The sequence below is a fragment of the Onychostoma macrolepis genome, chromosome 07 (assembly GCF_012432095.1).
Source record: "Onychostoma macrolepis isolate SWU-2019 chromosome 07, ASM1243209v1, whole genome shotgun sequence".
Taxonomy (NCBI): domain Eukaryota; kingdom Metazoa; phylum Chordata; class Actinopteri; order Cypriniformes; family Cyprinidae; genus Onychostoma; species Onychostoma macrolepis.
This window is the reverse complement of record NC_081161.1, coordinates 30963778-30977743: the sequence shown is the minus strand read 5'-3', so window position 1 is coordinate 30977743 and position 13966 is coordinate 30963778. Positions and strand designations below refer to the sequence as shown.

At 37.2% G+C, this 13966-nt stretch overlaps 1 protein-coding gene across 5 annotated transcripts in view; it reads left to right on the top strand.

Moving 5' to 3' along the window:
• The window catches only part of sema4bb (sema domain, immunoglobulin domain (Ig), transmembrane domain (TM) and short cytoplasmic domain, (semaphorin) 4Bb), a 23157-nt gene extending 9191 nt beyond the window's left edge, over nt 1–13966 (top strand). Inside the window, exons 1-15 of one of the 5 annotated variants that reach the window (XM_058780675.1) lie at nt 49–257; nt 3283–3653; nt 4745–4905; nt 4987–5049; nt 5134–5232; nt 5793–5904; nt 6029–6145; nt 6392–6537; nt 9688–9863; nt 9985–10135; nt 10244–10454; nt 10541–10656; nt 11153–11310; nt 11404–11468; nt 11554–13966. In XM_058780675.1, the coding sequence (XP_058636658.1) occupies nt 3512–3653; nt 4745–4905; nt 4987–5049; nt 5134–5232; nt 5793–5904; nt 6029–6145; nt 6392–6537; nt 9688–9863; nt 9985–10135; nt 10244–10454; nt 10541–10656; nt 11153–11310; nt 11404–11468; nt 11554–12353 (2517 nt within the window). In that variant the 5' untranslated portion in view covers nt 49–257; nt 3283–3511 and the 3' untranslated portion in view covers nt 12354–13966. Of the gene's footprint in view, nt 1–48; nt 258–279; nt 417–1352; nt 1426–3036; nt 3149–3282; nt 3654–4744; nt 4906–4986; nt 5050–5133; nt 5233–5792; nt 5905–6028; nt 6146–6391; nt 6538–9687; nt 9864–9984; nt 10136–10243; nt 10455–10540; nt 10657–11152; nt 11311–11403; nt 11469–11553 lie in introns of those variants that run through there. The other 4 variants (XM_058780676.1, XM_058780679.1, XM_058780677.1 and 1 more) reach the window with 4 other exon arrangements.

The window sequence follows — 13966 nt, the reverse complement described above, 5'->3', positions numbered from 1 at the left end:
ACCTCAGGATAAAGAGAGTAGGCTACCTCTAGTTTGATGTGTGAGTGTGTTAGAGGTGTGGCTCCAGTGAATGGTTGGAGGAGGGTCGAGTGTCTCTGTCTCAGATCCATGAGCGAAGAAATCAGCGGCTGAATTTTATACAGTTAGCCGGGATTGAGAGGAGCCATGCTGGAATACAAATCTAAAAGCTCATTTACGACTCGCATCAGCTGGCAGTCTCTTCGGAGAGCGGTGTAATGGCTTTAAGCGCTTTAGTGGTAAGTTGCGTACATAAAGAATAAGTTAAAGGGGCAGTGGGTTGACCAAGAGGTGCGATCGAGGATTCAGTATTGTTCGTAGAAGATGTAGGACTGACCACATTTATCTGTTGAATGGTGTTGCGTAAAGTCATCTGTTGCAAAACATCACTTTTTAATGTAAGTCAATTATTCATTTTCGTTTAACATAAGTGCTTTGGTGCTAAAAGTGTACTAGGACCCAGACTGTATATTTCGTGTGTTTGTAGTGGTAGTAGAGGGTGGGTGGGTGGGTGAGTGAGTGAGTTGGGGGTGGGTAGGTGGGTGGAAATGGGCTCAAATAAACAAGGTGGTGCTGGATTGTGTGTATGTGCTCTCACACATTCACCGCAAAGTAAAAATCGACATCTACAAGTATGTGTGAGGGAGAATAAACGTTGGAAGTAGGGCGCACTGTGCAAAAACAGAGCACTGATAAAAGCTGTGAACTCTTAGACTTTTATTTTTTGTGTGGTGCTACCACCCTCTTAACTGTAAATGAAACGTATCATAATTGTGTTGCGTTCGTTCATTTTTGGCATAGGTGTTGATTTTAATTTGAACCGCAGATTCAAGTCAAGTGAGGCAGATGGCAGTGGCAGTCTACAGCAAATGTGACCACTATATGTAAAGTAAAGCAATTCTCTTGACCCTCATGAATAATGAAATGGAGTTATCATTTTTGATACTGAAGCTCGATCACATCAACTTTGATATCAGGCAAATTAAGGCATCTACAGAATGAAAAAAAATATTTATATTTGATTGGCTACTGGTATTTGAAGAGCATTTGATCATAAAAATGCGTTTATCCCACTTTTGCAGAACTCATTCTGTAAAAGATTACTGATTGATATTAAACATTTTAATTATAAGTGGAATCTGAAAACCAATAATATCCTCACTTGTGTCGGCTGGACTTTTTTGTTTTTGCTCCAGACCATGTGACTTTAGAGTGTAGTATAAGGAAGGTTTTGATAATGATTAACACTTGAGATAACAATTTTATTGAAAATAGTGATCAAAACATTTTTTTCTACAAAGGATTATTTTAGTTACTGATTTATAACAAAGTAATCGAAACTGAGGAAAGCTTTCTAATGTTTCCAATCAAAGACTGAAGACTTCTGTAGTTCCTCTCAGTGGTTGGGTGAGTGAAGAGAGCACATGAAAGCAGTCCTTTATTGTTTACTTAAACTCTGGTCTGTTTAGAACTGCATCAGCCTTTTGGATCAAAGACTAGGAGGACTAGACAATGAATACCTTGTATGTCCTATCAAAGAACTGTTTGATGTTTACATTATTTAGTAAAGATAGTGTTGAGTTCTTCTGTTTTGAGTCAGTTGGGAGTCAACAAATGATAATCTCTCTCCATTTGGCTTATTACTTTGTCAGAGGAAGACTGTTCTCAGCATGTCACACCTCAGGACAGGAAAAGATCCTTTGCTTTGTAACAGTCTGAGAACTTGAGCACAGGCTGTTGCTGCTTGTACCAATGTGCAATTTCTGTTGTTTGTACTTGTAGATGACCTTCAGGAGTTTCAGTAGAAGTTATTGATATAGATGCCTTTATTGGACGTTTTGCCCTTGGGACTTACCTTGCAAATGAAACTAGACCAATGTTGTACTGCCCTCTTCCAGTTAGTATAATAAAAGTGTTAGGGGAATGATGCTATACAACTTGTAAATTTTATTGCATGTATCAGAGATCTTTTTGAAGTGAAAGATAACAAGTTTGACCTCTGTATCTACGGCTTCTGTAGATGGTCTATAGTATGCAATGCATCACATTTGTGTTGACAATGAGAAGACATTCACTTATGGTGCTTGATTAAGGGTCTGCTGAGAAGGATTTAGCCGTATGTTTAGATTTGTTCACACTGCATAATGTTTAATTCTGTTAAAAAGAGTTACATCACATTTTGAATCAATTGTAATCTTGTGTACAGAATCCTCTGGTTGAGCGGTCATATTATTAATCATACTTTTTTATGTCATCATCTTTTGATATTATGCACTAAATCAGGTAATTTCAACATAAATGGAGGGTTATTAATTGGCAAAAATTATATATTATGTAGGGGAAGTTTTTATAGAGCCATATTTTTGTTTATGTGTACATAATGGTGCATGCAATTGGGCAGCTGTAGCTGTAGTTCATGTAAGTGTGAGCAACATGTTTTATTTTTACCTCAGTCTTTAATCATTTAGAAGTGTCTGACTTCCAGTTCTCACTCTTGAGTCTTAACTTAGTCTTAATGTGTGTTTGTGTACAACTTGTACTTGTAGTTTAAACATCTATCCGTCATTTTGTCTATATTGTAGATGAATACATCTATATTTGTACATTGTTTGTCATGGCTTAACTTTGACTATTTAATTATCTAAATTGTTATTTAATGGTTTACTTAAGACAAAATAGTCACCTGATCTATCTAACAGTTTATTTTATGTCAGTCTATTTGGAATTAGATTTGAATGCTGATCTAATTTTCTCCAAAAGGAAAGCAAAATAAATAAACAATACATATATTACAAATCAATAGAAATTGAGAACATGAGCGTAAACAGAATGGCATTTTGTAATTTTATTTGTGTGTTGTGTTTGAGGCTACAGAGACTACACAGCCTTCCTGTTTTCAGGACATACCAACCTTAAAAGCTGATCAGGCCAAAAGGGAGGAGTTGTTGCATTTCAAAATTATGTTTGGATAATGTCATGCAGAGGAGGACATGAGATTCAGCCTCTTTCCCAGAAAAACACTGAAGCATGTGTTGTGGATGAAGAGATCAGTCTCTTTTGTACTGAGAAGCACCTCTTTATTTTTAATGACAGTCTTTAATTCAGACTTCAGATGTCTTTTGTATCAGCTGTGAGTGTCTGTAACTCAAGTTTTTTGTGAAACTAAATTATCTTATTATTCCTCCGCAGGGAAGCTGCATCATTCAGTGTGTTAGTTTCTGTCTGATCATGTGACTTAATGTGCTTCTTTTTCTCTCTCTGTAGATTCCAGGCTGTCTAATTGGAGTTTGCCACACAGATAGTCCCTAAAAGGAGGAATGTGTGGGTTTTCCCACAAGGATCTGATACCTCTTCACCTTTGACTTCTTTGAGGACATAATTGAAATATGGCAAGGTCTCAGTGACCTTAAAAATCAACGACGGGGTGTAAACATAACATCTGAATACCAAAAATACCTGGAATATAACCATCTTCAACTGCAAAGCAGAAACCATGGCAACCAAATGTAAAGACCAATGGAAAGTATCCATGGAAACCACAAACTCTGTCTGGCTCTTGTTTTGGACCATATGGATTTTTTTGGCTGGAGTGGCGAGTGAAGATGATGTCACAGCACGCATCAGTTTCACATACAGTGAGTGCAAGAATCAATTATTCATTATTTGACAGATGCGTTCTTATTTAAAGCTATTAGTATTCACAATTTACTTACTAATATAATAGTCCCACCTAGAGCTGGTGGGGGTTAAGATCTTTCATACTGGTGCTATGGTAGCATGATATTCCATGATGTTTCAGAAATACAGTAAAAAAAATAAAATAAAATAAAAATTCAATTACAATTCAATATAACTGTTTTCTTTTTTGTTATATATTTAAAATCTTAATTTATTCCTGTGATGGTAAAGCTGAATTTTCAGCAGCCATTACTTTAGTCCTCAGTGTCACATGATCCTTCAGAAATCATTCTAATATGCTGATTTGGTTGGAAATGTTTCTTTTATTTTCAGTGTTGAAAACAGTTTTGTTGGAATATTTTTTGTGGAAATATATATTATCATGGTAGTGCCAGAAATGTTTAAAATAAATAAATAAATAAATAGCACTTTATTCTGTAGAAGAAGCTCTGCTGGCCCAGATTCCCTCAGACTCCCACTCATCTGAAATAACTTAGCTCAATTTTAGGGCTACTTGAACTGCCATGATGTTTCCTATTCCCGAAAGACCCATTACGAGACTGTTCCAAATGTTTCCTTCACTCATCTTAGCCAAACACACAGGAGAGTTTAATCCTTGATTGTAAACATTTACAAGAGCTATTAGAACCATTTGCAAACCCTGGCTGGTGTACTGTATCAGAGTAACAGCCATACTCATTAATCATTTGAGGTTGAAAATGCAAATGTAATGGTTGTACTTAGAACAAAACGGCTTGTAAAGGGTTTTATATGAGTAAACACTGATGTTAGTGACCTCTGTGCCCTTCCAGGAAAACCTTCTGGTCATGCAAACCGACGTAATTTTAAAGGGTTGGTTTGTGTGCCAGGGTTTTGTAGTTTTGAACAATTACATGTGAGGAATATACTGTAAGAATCTGGCCTGTAAGTTGAGTAGATATGTATGAAATCTAAAGCTTTGTCAGATAAAAAGGTTTTTTGTTCTTTTTATTAAGTGAATTTTAAGCTGCGTATTTAAAGTAATATTTTTGCCTGTGTGTGTGTTCAGATGCAGAAGGACGATCAGTGAGAGAGTTCTCTGTGGATGGTGTTTATAACTATTCAACCCTTCTGCTGAGCCCAGATGAAAACAAGATCTACGTGGGAGCCAGGGAGAACATATTCTCTCTCAGCCTGGACAACATCAGCATGACGTATCTGCAGAAAGCTGTAAGTGTATGCGGGAATGTTTGTAGTAGTGTGTAGGAGTGCGTTTTGATGTTACTCAGTATTGTTCTGTATCTTTTGCAGCTCACATGGAGCACTCCTGAAAGCAAGAGGAAAGAATGTATCTTCAAGGGAAAGGACCCACAGGTACGTGGGGATTGATAATATAAATCTGAAACAATATATTAACAACAAACTAAAAAAAACAAATCTGTCTATTATGTGTTTCAGACTGATTGTTTTAACTACATCAAGATTTTACTGCATCTGAACAGCACACACCTGTATGTGTGTGGAACGTATGCCTTCAGTCCCATCTGTGCTTACATTGTGAGACTTTTTTTTTTTTCTCTTTATGATGTTCAGTGATATTTAACTGTATCCTTGATAAAGAATGGAGAAAAAGTCTTTGTATTCATATTGTCTTCATATGGTTTTAAGAAACTTTTGTCATTTTGTCATGTTACTATCAAGTAAAAATAAAACAAATTATCCAATATTTTATAATACTTTTTGACCTTTACACAGTCATGAAGGTCTGTAGACATTTACTTTGATATAATTTATCTTTTTTTTTTTTTTTTCCATTTGTTGGTTGGAAGACATGACTTTTATTTTGCATTTTTCATAAAATTTTAATAAGCAGTTTTGTTATTGTTATTTTTTCTGAATAAGAATAGATGAAAAGATTGTCGATAAGTAGATTGTCTAGGTAAAATATGACAGTCTACTTAATTAATTAGATGCATTTAAGTCATTGTATATTTAAATAAAAAAATGTTTTATGTATTTTTGAACAAATTACTATTATATCATTGACCCATGTGTGTAAATGCATCTGGTGTCATTTGTTCTAACTGTTCCTCCATGTTTTTTTGGAAATTTTATAGAACATTTCAAGTTTCTCTCTGGAAAGAGATGAAAAGGGGGAACACGTTATGGAGGACGGACGTGGACGCTGTCCATTTAATCCAGAATACAGATCTACAGCTATTACAGTGGGTGAGTATGCTCATGCAAAAACAATGCAATCATTTTGTTTGAACTTCATATATAAACATCATTAAGTTTGATGAAAATGGTGATTTAGTGTTAATAAGCACTTGTATGTTTTGTTGTGTTACAGATGGGGAACTGTACACTGCTACTGTCAGTAACTTCCAGGGAAATGAACCCACCATATATAGGAGTCTAGGGTCTGGCACCCCTCTCAAAACAGAGAACTCTCTCAACTGGCTCCAGGGTAAATATATACAAACACACACACTTCCTCACAAGGGACTTCTTAGGAGATAAATATCTAAAAATAAATGCCAACATCAGTGATTACAGAACCCTGCTTTCTCACGCATGTTGAAAACAAATTGCCGACTGATACTGAGGTTAAATAAACAGTTATACAATTTTGTTTTCTGGAATATGTTTTATATGTTGTTGAAAGTGTTTTTGTTTCTGTATGTGTGTGTGTGTGTTTGCTGCGGTCCGTTAGACCCAGCGTTTGTAGGTTCTGCTCATATTACAGGTTCAGACAGCGAGAGAAGTGATGATCAGATCTACTTTTTCTTCAGCGAAATGGGGAAAGAGTTCGACTTCTTTGATAACACCATAGTGTCCAGGATTGCACGTGTGTGTAAGGTGAGATGGATTGTTTAAGCAGTTCACACACTGTTGATAAAGTCAGCATAAACCTGAGAAAGAACACGTACAGACACACACATACACAAATGCCAATATTTACAATATCACTATGCACTTAGCATATTCTTATCTTCTAAAGATTCCTCAACTCATTCTGCTTTAGCTCTAAAGGTCAACATAAAAATCTAAATGTTTTCTGGTGTTATTATGCAAAATCCATTCTTGCACATTACATTATAAAGTCTTAATAGTCTTTTATTAAAATGTAAAGACTTGCTCTGGCTCTGAAATAACTTTTTTGTCCCCTATCGGACAACGTTAACCAATAATTAAAAAGCTCCGTTTTAGAAAACTCATATTTAAACTAGCTTAATTTACTTTAAGACAGATTTTAGTTGACAAATAAACATCTTTTTGCAGGTAGCATGGAGAAAGAGTACACATTGTTCATTTACATATAATACAGACATTGTAACAATTCAAAGCTGGTTGAAAATCTACTAACTTGTCCTTTAATTTCAAGTCATTGAGTGTGACAGATGAAGCAGGATCAATTTAAAAGTTATATCTCTGGACACTTGTAAATCCTGGGCTTCTGGTCACCCTAGTAAGTTGGATGTTAACTTAAAAAGCTGATGGTGAATCATAAGAGACTGTGAACGCTGCCCTATTTCCCTAAACTTGAAATTCACTATAGCATCTATAAAGACAGCCTTCATGCTTTCAATGTGGAACTAGCCACAGCTAGACAGACCTTCTTCTCAAACCTTATAAACAGTAACTTAAACAACACTCGCACTCTTTTTGCTACTTTTGAGAGACTGACAAACCCCCCAAGTCAGATTCCCAGTGAAATGCTCTCCGACAGCAAATGCAATGAGTTTGCTTCCTTCTTTTCTGAGAAGATCAATAATATCAGAAAGGAGATTGGCACATCCTCAAGTTATGCAGAGGTCACACAGATTCGACCGCAATTTCAAAAAGAAGTGACTATGTCTGTTTTTGAAGCAATTGATAGCAAAATTTTGGAAGAAATAGTACAGCACCTTAAATCGTAAACCTGCTATCTTGACACACTTCCCACATCTTTTTTCAAAAGTGTGCTTAACTGTTTAGAAGCAGATCTCTTAGAAGTGGTGAACGCCTCACTTATTTCTGGGACTTTTCCAAACTCCCTGAAAAGTGCAGTTATTAAGCCCCTTCTGAAAAAGTGCAATCTTGATAACACCATATTGAGCAACTATAGACCAATATCAAATCTTCCTTTCATAGGTAAGATTATTGAAAAGGTAGTTTTTAATCAGCTGAACAACTACTTAAACTCAAATGGATGCCTGGACAATTTTCAATCTGGTTTCCGAGTGCATCACAGCACAGAGACAGCACTCATTAAGATAATAAATGATATTCGCTTTAATTCTGATTCTGGCAAAATATCAGTGCTGGTACTACTGGACCTTAGTGCTGCGTTTGACACTGTCGATCATAACATACTTCTAGAGAGACTGGAAAACTGGGTCGGGCTTTCTGGGATGGTACTCGAATGGTTCAGGTCATACTTAGAAGGGAGAGGTTATTATGTGAGTATAGGAGAGCATCAGTCTAAGTGGACGTCCATGACATGCGGAGTCCCACGAGGCTCAATTCTTGCACCATTATTGTTTTGCCTGTATATGCTCCCACTAAGTCAAATAATGAGAAAGGCAATTTGGTTCTATCACAGCTATGCTGATGATACCCAGATTTACGTAGCCTTATCTCCAAATGACTATAGCCCCACTGACTCCCTCTGCCAATGCATTGATGAAATAAACTGTACTTTCTTCAGTTAAACAAGGAGAAAACTGAAGTCATTGCATTTGGAAACAAAGATGAAGTTCTCAAGGTGAATGCATACCTTGAGTCTAGGGGTCAAACAACTAAAAATCAAGTCAAAAATCTTGGGGTGATTCTGGAGACAGACCTTAGTTTTAGCAGTCATGTCAAAGCAGTAACTAAATCAGCATACTATCATCTCAAAAACATTGCAAGAATTAGATGTTTTGTGTCCAGTCAAGACTTGGAGAAACTGGTTCATGCCTTTATCACCAGCAGGGTGGATTATTGTAATGGTCTCTTCATCGGCCTTCCAAAGAAGACCATTAGACAGCTGCAGCTCATCCAGAACGCTGCTGCCAGGATTCTGACTAGAACCAGAAAATCTGAGCATATCACACCAGTCCTCAGGTCCTTACACTGGCTTCCAGTTACATTTAGGATTGATTTTAAAGTACTTTTACTCGTTTATAAATCACTCAATGGCCTAGGACCGAAATACACTGCAGATATGCTCACTGAATATAAACCTAACAGACCACTCAGATCATTAGGATCGAGTCAGTTAGAAATACCAAGGGTTCACACAAAACAAGGGGAGTCCGCTTTTAGCTATTATGCTGCCCGCAGTTGGAACCAGTTTCCAGAAGAGATCAGATGTGCTAAAACATTAGCCACATTTAAATCCAGACTCAACTCATTTGTCAAATGAGCACTGTGTTACGTCCGAACTGATTGCATTATGTATAATCATTTTCTATTCTTAACTGTTTTTAAAAAAAAATTCAAACATTTTTTATATCTTGTTTTTATTATTATTATTATTTAATTCCTTGTTTTTATTGTTGTGATTTTTTTTTTTTTTTTTTTCTGACTTTTATGTAAAGCACTTTGAATTACCACTGTGTATGAAATGTGCTATATAAATAAACTTGCCTTGCCTTGCCTATTAATGCTCATAATTTGTGTTACTTTCCTTCCCAGTGATGCTCCCTAAAACCTATGGGAGTACCATGATAATACCATGTTTTGTTTTATACGTGTACTATGTATTATAATATTATTCTTTGAGATGCCCTGAACTGGAGAATTATATAAATAATATGATATATGAATATCGTAATCATTCAGTACCATGTTATGATTATCTGATGCTGTACTATGATACTGCAACAATGCTTTTTTTCTTTATTTTGGTCCAGATTCTCTGAAACCAGGGCTGGCGTTATGATGCCCCCTAGCGGTCTTTTTGAGTATTGTGAATTATTGAGACTATATACAGTATGTTGGCTTGAAAGTGTCAATCATTTGTTTGTGTGTGTATGACCTCAGGAGGATCAAGGTGGGGAGAGAGTCCTGCAGAAGAAATGGACCACATTTCTGAAAGCTCAGCTCTTGTGTTCGCTACCAGACGATGGCTTTCCTTTCAACATCATACAGGATGTATATGTGCTTCCAGCCCAACGCAAGAAAAACACACTCCTCTATGCAGTCTTCACTTCTCAGTGGTGAGCAAAAAATGTAGAGCGGCAAAGGAAGATAAGTTTGAAGGGAGAGGATGTTTTTCATTTATTAATCATACTAGAACCTGAATGTAACATTGCAAATTTGTTGCTATTTGTTTTGTAGGAGTAAAGGTCTAGCTGGCAGTTCAGCAGTGTGTGTGTTCAGCATGGATAAGGTAGAAAAAGCGTTTAATGGCCGTTACAAAGAAGTGAACCGAGAGACACAGCAGTGGTACACACACACTCACTCTGTACCTGAACCACGACCTGGAATGGTAAGATGACACACATTCCTACATATACACTTTACCAGTTCTATATAAGTGGAGGATCTTTGAGTTTCCGTGAAGCTTTTTGTGAAGCTTTTTTTGTCCTTTCTGCAGTGTATTACTAATGCTTCAAGGCAGCTGGGAATAGTCTCATCACTTGATATGCCAGATAAGGTACTAAATTTTGTGAAAGACCACTTCCTGATGGACAGTCCTGTCAAAAGTCGGCCCGTGCTCTTCACACACTCTGTGCACTACACACAAATTGCTGTGCACCACGTGAAAGGCCTCCACAAAGCTTACGATGTGATGTTTATTGGCACAGGTATGTTTTTTTGAGTGTCTGGGCTGGGTCTGTAATTTAATTTCTCTTCTAAATAGCTGTTGATGTTATGCTCTGTGATTTGTCAGATGATGGACGTTTGCAAAAGGCTGTGAATGTAGCCGGTATGATGCACATCATTGAGGAGATCCAGCTGTTCCCAGAGCAACAACCTGTACAAAACATAGAGCTGGATTCAGCTAAGGTGTGTGTGTGTTTATGTGCTAACACTTTTCAATTTGTTACTATTAGCTAATGCATTAAATGTCATGAACTAACAATGAACAATACTTTTACAGTATTTATTAATTTTGGTTAATGTTAATATCTACATATACTGATGCAAATTTCAATTTCAAGAACATGAATTAACAGAAAGTGTTACTGTTTATAACTTATGAAAGGGTGCATAAAAAGTAACTTTTGAACACAGTTATGCTGCTTCGGGTTTTTTTTGCAGAAACTTTTCAGAGTTTTTCCATGAACAGAAAGTTGAAAATAACAGCATTCATTTGAAATATAATTTTTTTTGTGACATTGTAAATATCAGTTTTGATCATCTTAATGCCCCCTTTTTTGAAAAATATTGTATTGACCCCAAACTTTTGAATGGTAGTGTATTTGAACAAACATTTACACATTTTACTTGCCAAAACATTAATTTCACTCTTTTACTTTGAACCCTCTCTCTCAACAAACAGGGTTTGTTATTTGTGTCGTCACACTCTGGTATTGTGCAGCTGCCAGTAGCAAACTGCAGTTTCCATAACAACTGTGGCGAGTGTGTTTTGGCCAGAGACCCATACTGTGCCTGGACAAGCACACACTGTACTGACGTCACACGTATCCCACCACAAGAGTAAGTCTTCTCTTCTTCCCTTTTCCTGATCATCTGTTGCAGTAATCATTTTCAGTACCAATACCAATTTCTACCTTCCTTTGCATATTTCAGCCAATGGCAGCAGGATATCGAGAAGGCAGACACTTTAAAATGTAACAGCAAAATGTTGAGCTCAGGTAAACCTACAAATCCCGACATATACAAGCATCTATCATCCATCTGAGAATGTCATAACACCCATCTCTCTTCCTCTCTTTCTAGTGTTACCACGTTCATTCCCAAGTTCCCAAGAATCTGATTGTGAGCTCATTATTGTCCCAGCTAATACTCTTCGCCTGCTGCCCTGCAATCTTCGCTCCAACCATGCTCAAAGGAAGTGGTCATACAAGCCAGATGTAGGACACTTCCTGTTCCCAAGCCCGGACGGTGGGTTAGTAGTCAGCGGCCGTGCAGGCAGCGATGAGGTCTTCTCGTGTTGGTCAGAAGAATATGGCTTCAGGCAACTCTTGGCCAATTACTGTGTGAAGGCAGAGCCTTTATCTGAGACTACAACCAATATGGGGCAGATGGATGCACATCTTATAATCCAAAGCATATCGTCGGACGTGTTGTCCAGCGAATCAGCGCGCTCTGCTCAACTGCGCATAAAGACGTATGGCACAGAGCTGGCAGTAGTGTGTGTGCTGTTAGCTGTTTGTGTGCTTTCGTTTGGGCTGTCGGTAGCATATCGACACAGGGGCCGGATGAAGGAGGTACTGAGAGGAGGAGAGCAAACTGGAGGAGCCCCAAAGAGCACAGTCAGGCCTGGGGAGAGTTTACCCCTCAATGCTGGTGCGCTTCCAAGCTCCCCATCCGACCACAAAAGCTACCAGACATTGGAGGATAGCCGTGGTTACATAATCGCTCCATCAGAGACAAGCATGCAGAACAACTCCAAGGAAGCACAGACACTTGCCCAAACGCCACAGAATAGCTTTAAAGAGACTCATGTGGAAGTCAGTGACATTAGCCCTCGGCCACGGGTACGACTGGGCTCTGAGATCAGAGACTCTGTGGTGTAAAATACTGACATTTCCGATGAATTTCCATAATTTACGCATAAACAGTCTAACACTCTTAATGTTCACTTGGTACATTCAATGGGCAGCTTTCTTGAAGACTAAGCGTATTGAGCCCTGAGCACAAGAGAAAAGATGGGACATGCTCAGTGTGCGTATTGCCAAATTGTAGTTGTTTAAGACAATGCCCTCAAATCTACTCCCACATCTCCTTCACTCTTTCATGTTAAACATTAAAATATGACACAGTTTATTGTTAATATGAGCTTGTGCTGATACATTAGAGATCAGAAACAACAATCCAAGGAAGGGTGGACCAGATGGATGAACAGGAGAGAGATGGGCAAAGAGCCTTGTGTTGTATGACTGGTACTGGTGCTATTATCACTGCCAAGACAAAGAGTAATGATGCCTAACTCAAGGTGAGAAGACTGTTCTATATGTTTGTTTGTATTCCTTTGCTATTTTTTGCGCAAAGGTTCAATGCATAAGTGTTTAATGGGGTACTTTAAATTTAAGATTTGACTATGAAACATAACAGATTCTCATTATACCAGCATTGAACACCAGGCAGTTCAGACCAGGTTGCTTGTTAGTGTTATAGAACTTGGTTACTTACTTAACATTTTAGAAATCTGCTGTTAATTTTATTTATTCCCTTTTTTTTAATTTCCGTTTTATTGTTTAATTTCTTAGTCCTTTTTTGGGAAGTAGTCTCTTGGTGTTTTCTATTCTGTTATTCAAATGTGTTCGTGTTAGTAAAGTGCCTGGTGTTAAATAATGGTATGATGTGTATGGAACTATTAAATGTGGAGTAATTATGGAAAAAATAATATTTGCTTTTAGATAAAATGTAGCAAGCGTGTATGAGCATTAAGAAACTTTGTTTCTTAATACCCTTGAATGTACATCTGAAGAGTTATATGGGAATGTAAAGCACAAAAACTTGAGATTCTGTTTTGCTTCATAGGTTGGTGGTTCTTGTGTTTGGTACAGAATATAGATGGAATCTAAACAGGCAGAAACGAGGTAATGATACTGTACAATAATACAATATTATAATATTACAGTATAAACGGTATGCTTGGCATTTTGGTAAAGAGTGAGGTAATGGGAAAAGGCTGAAAATGTCTGTAAATTTGCAAAGAAAAAAAAAATGTAGAAGAACATAGCAGGTTATGTTCATTTATGGGTTATCCAGACTTCAAACACACCCTCCTCTCACAAAAACAAAACCATGCACTAAAGTTGCTATTATAGACATCCGTTCCTCTTGGAAAAGTCTCTTTTTAATCCACATTAACCATGATGTTTGATGTTGTTTAATCATGTGTTACATTCCACTGTGTTTTCAGCTTGTGTGTTTTGAATGGAAAATGTAAAGTAGATTGCGATCTTTTATACTTTGACACTGTTTTACTGTTGTTTTACATTGTACATTCACGCACTTTATTTTTTCTACCAGTATTTGTAAGCTGTAAATGAGGTAGGCCACTGTTAACATCCCGGTTTAATATTGTAGCCAAGGTTTGTACATTAATGAAGAGATGAAAATAGGTCTGAAAGAGTGTCTCCACTGTCTTGACATGCAAAATAAAATTTTGCATAAACTCAAA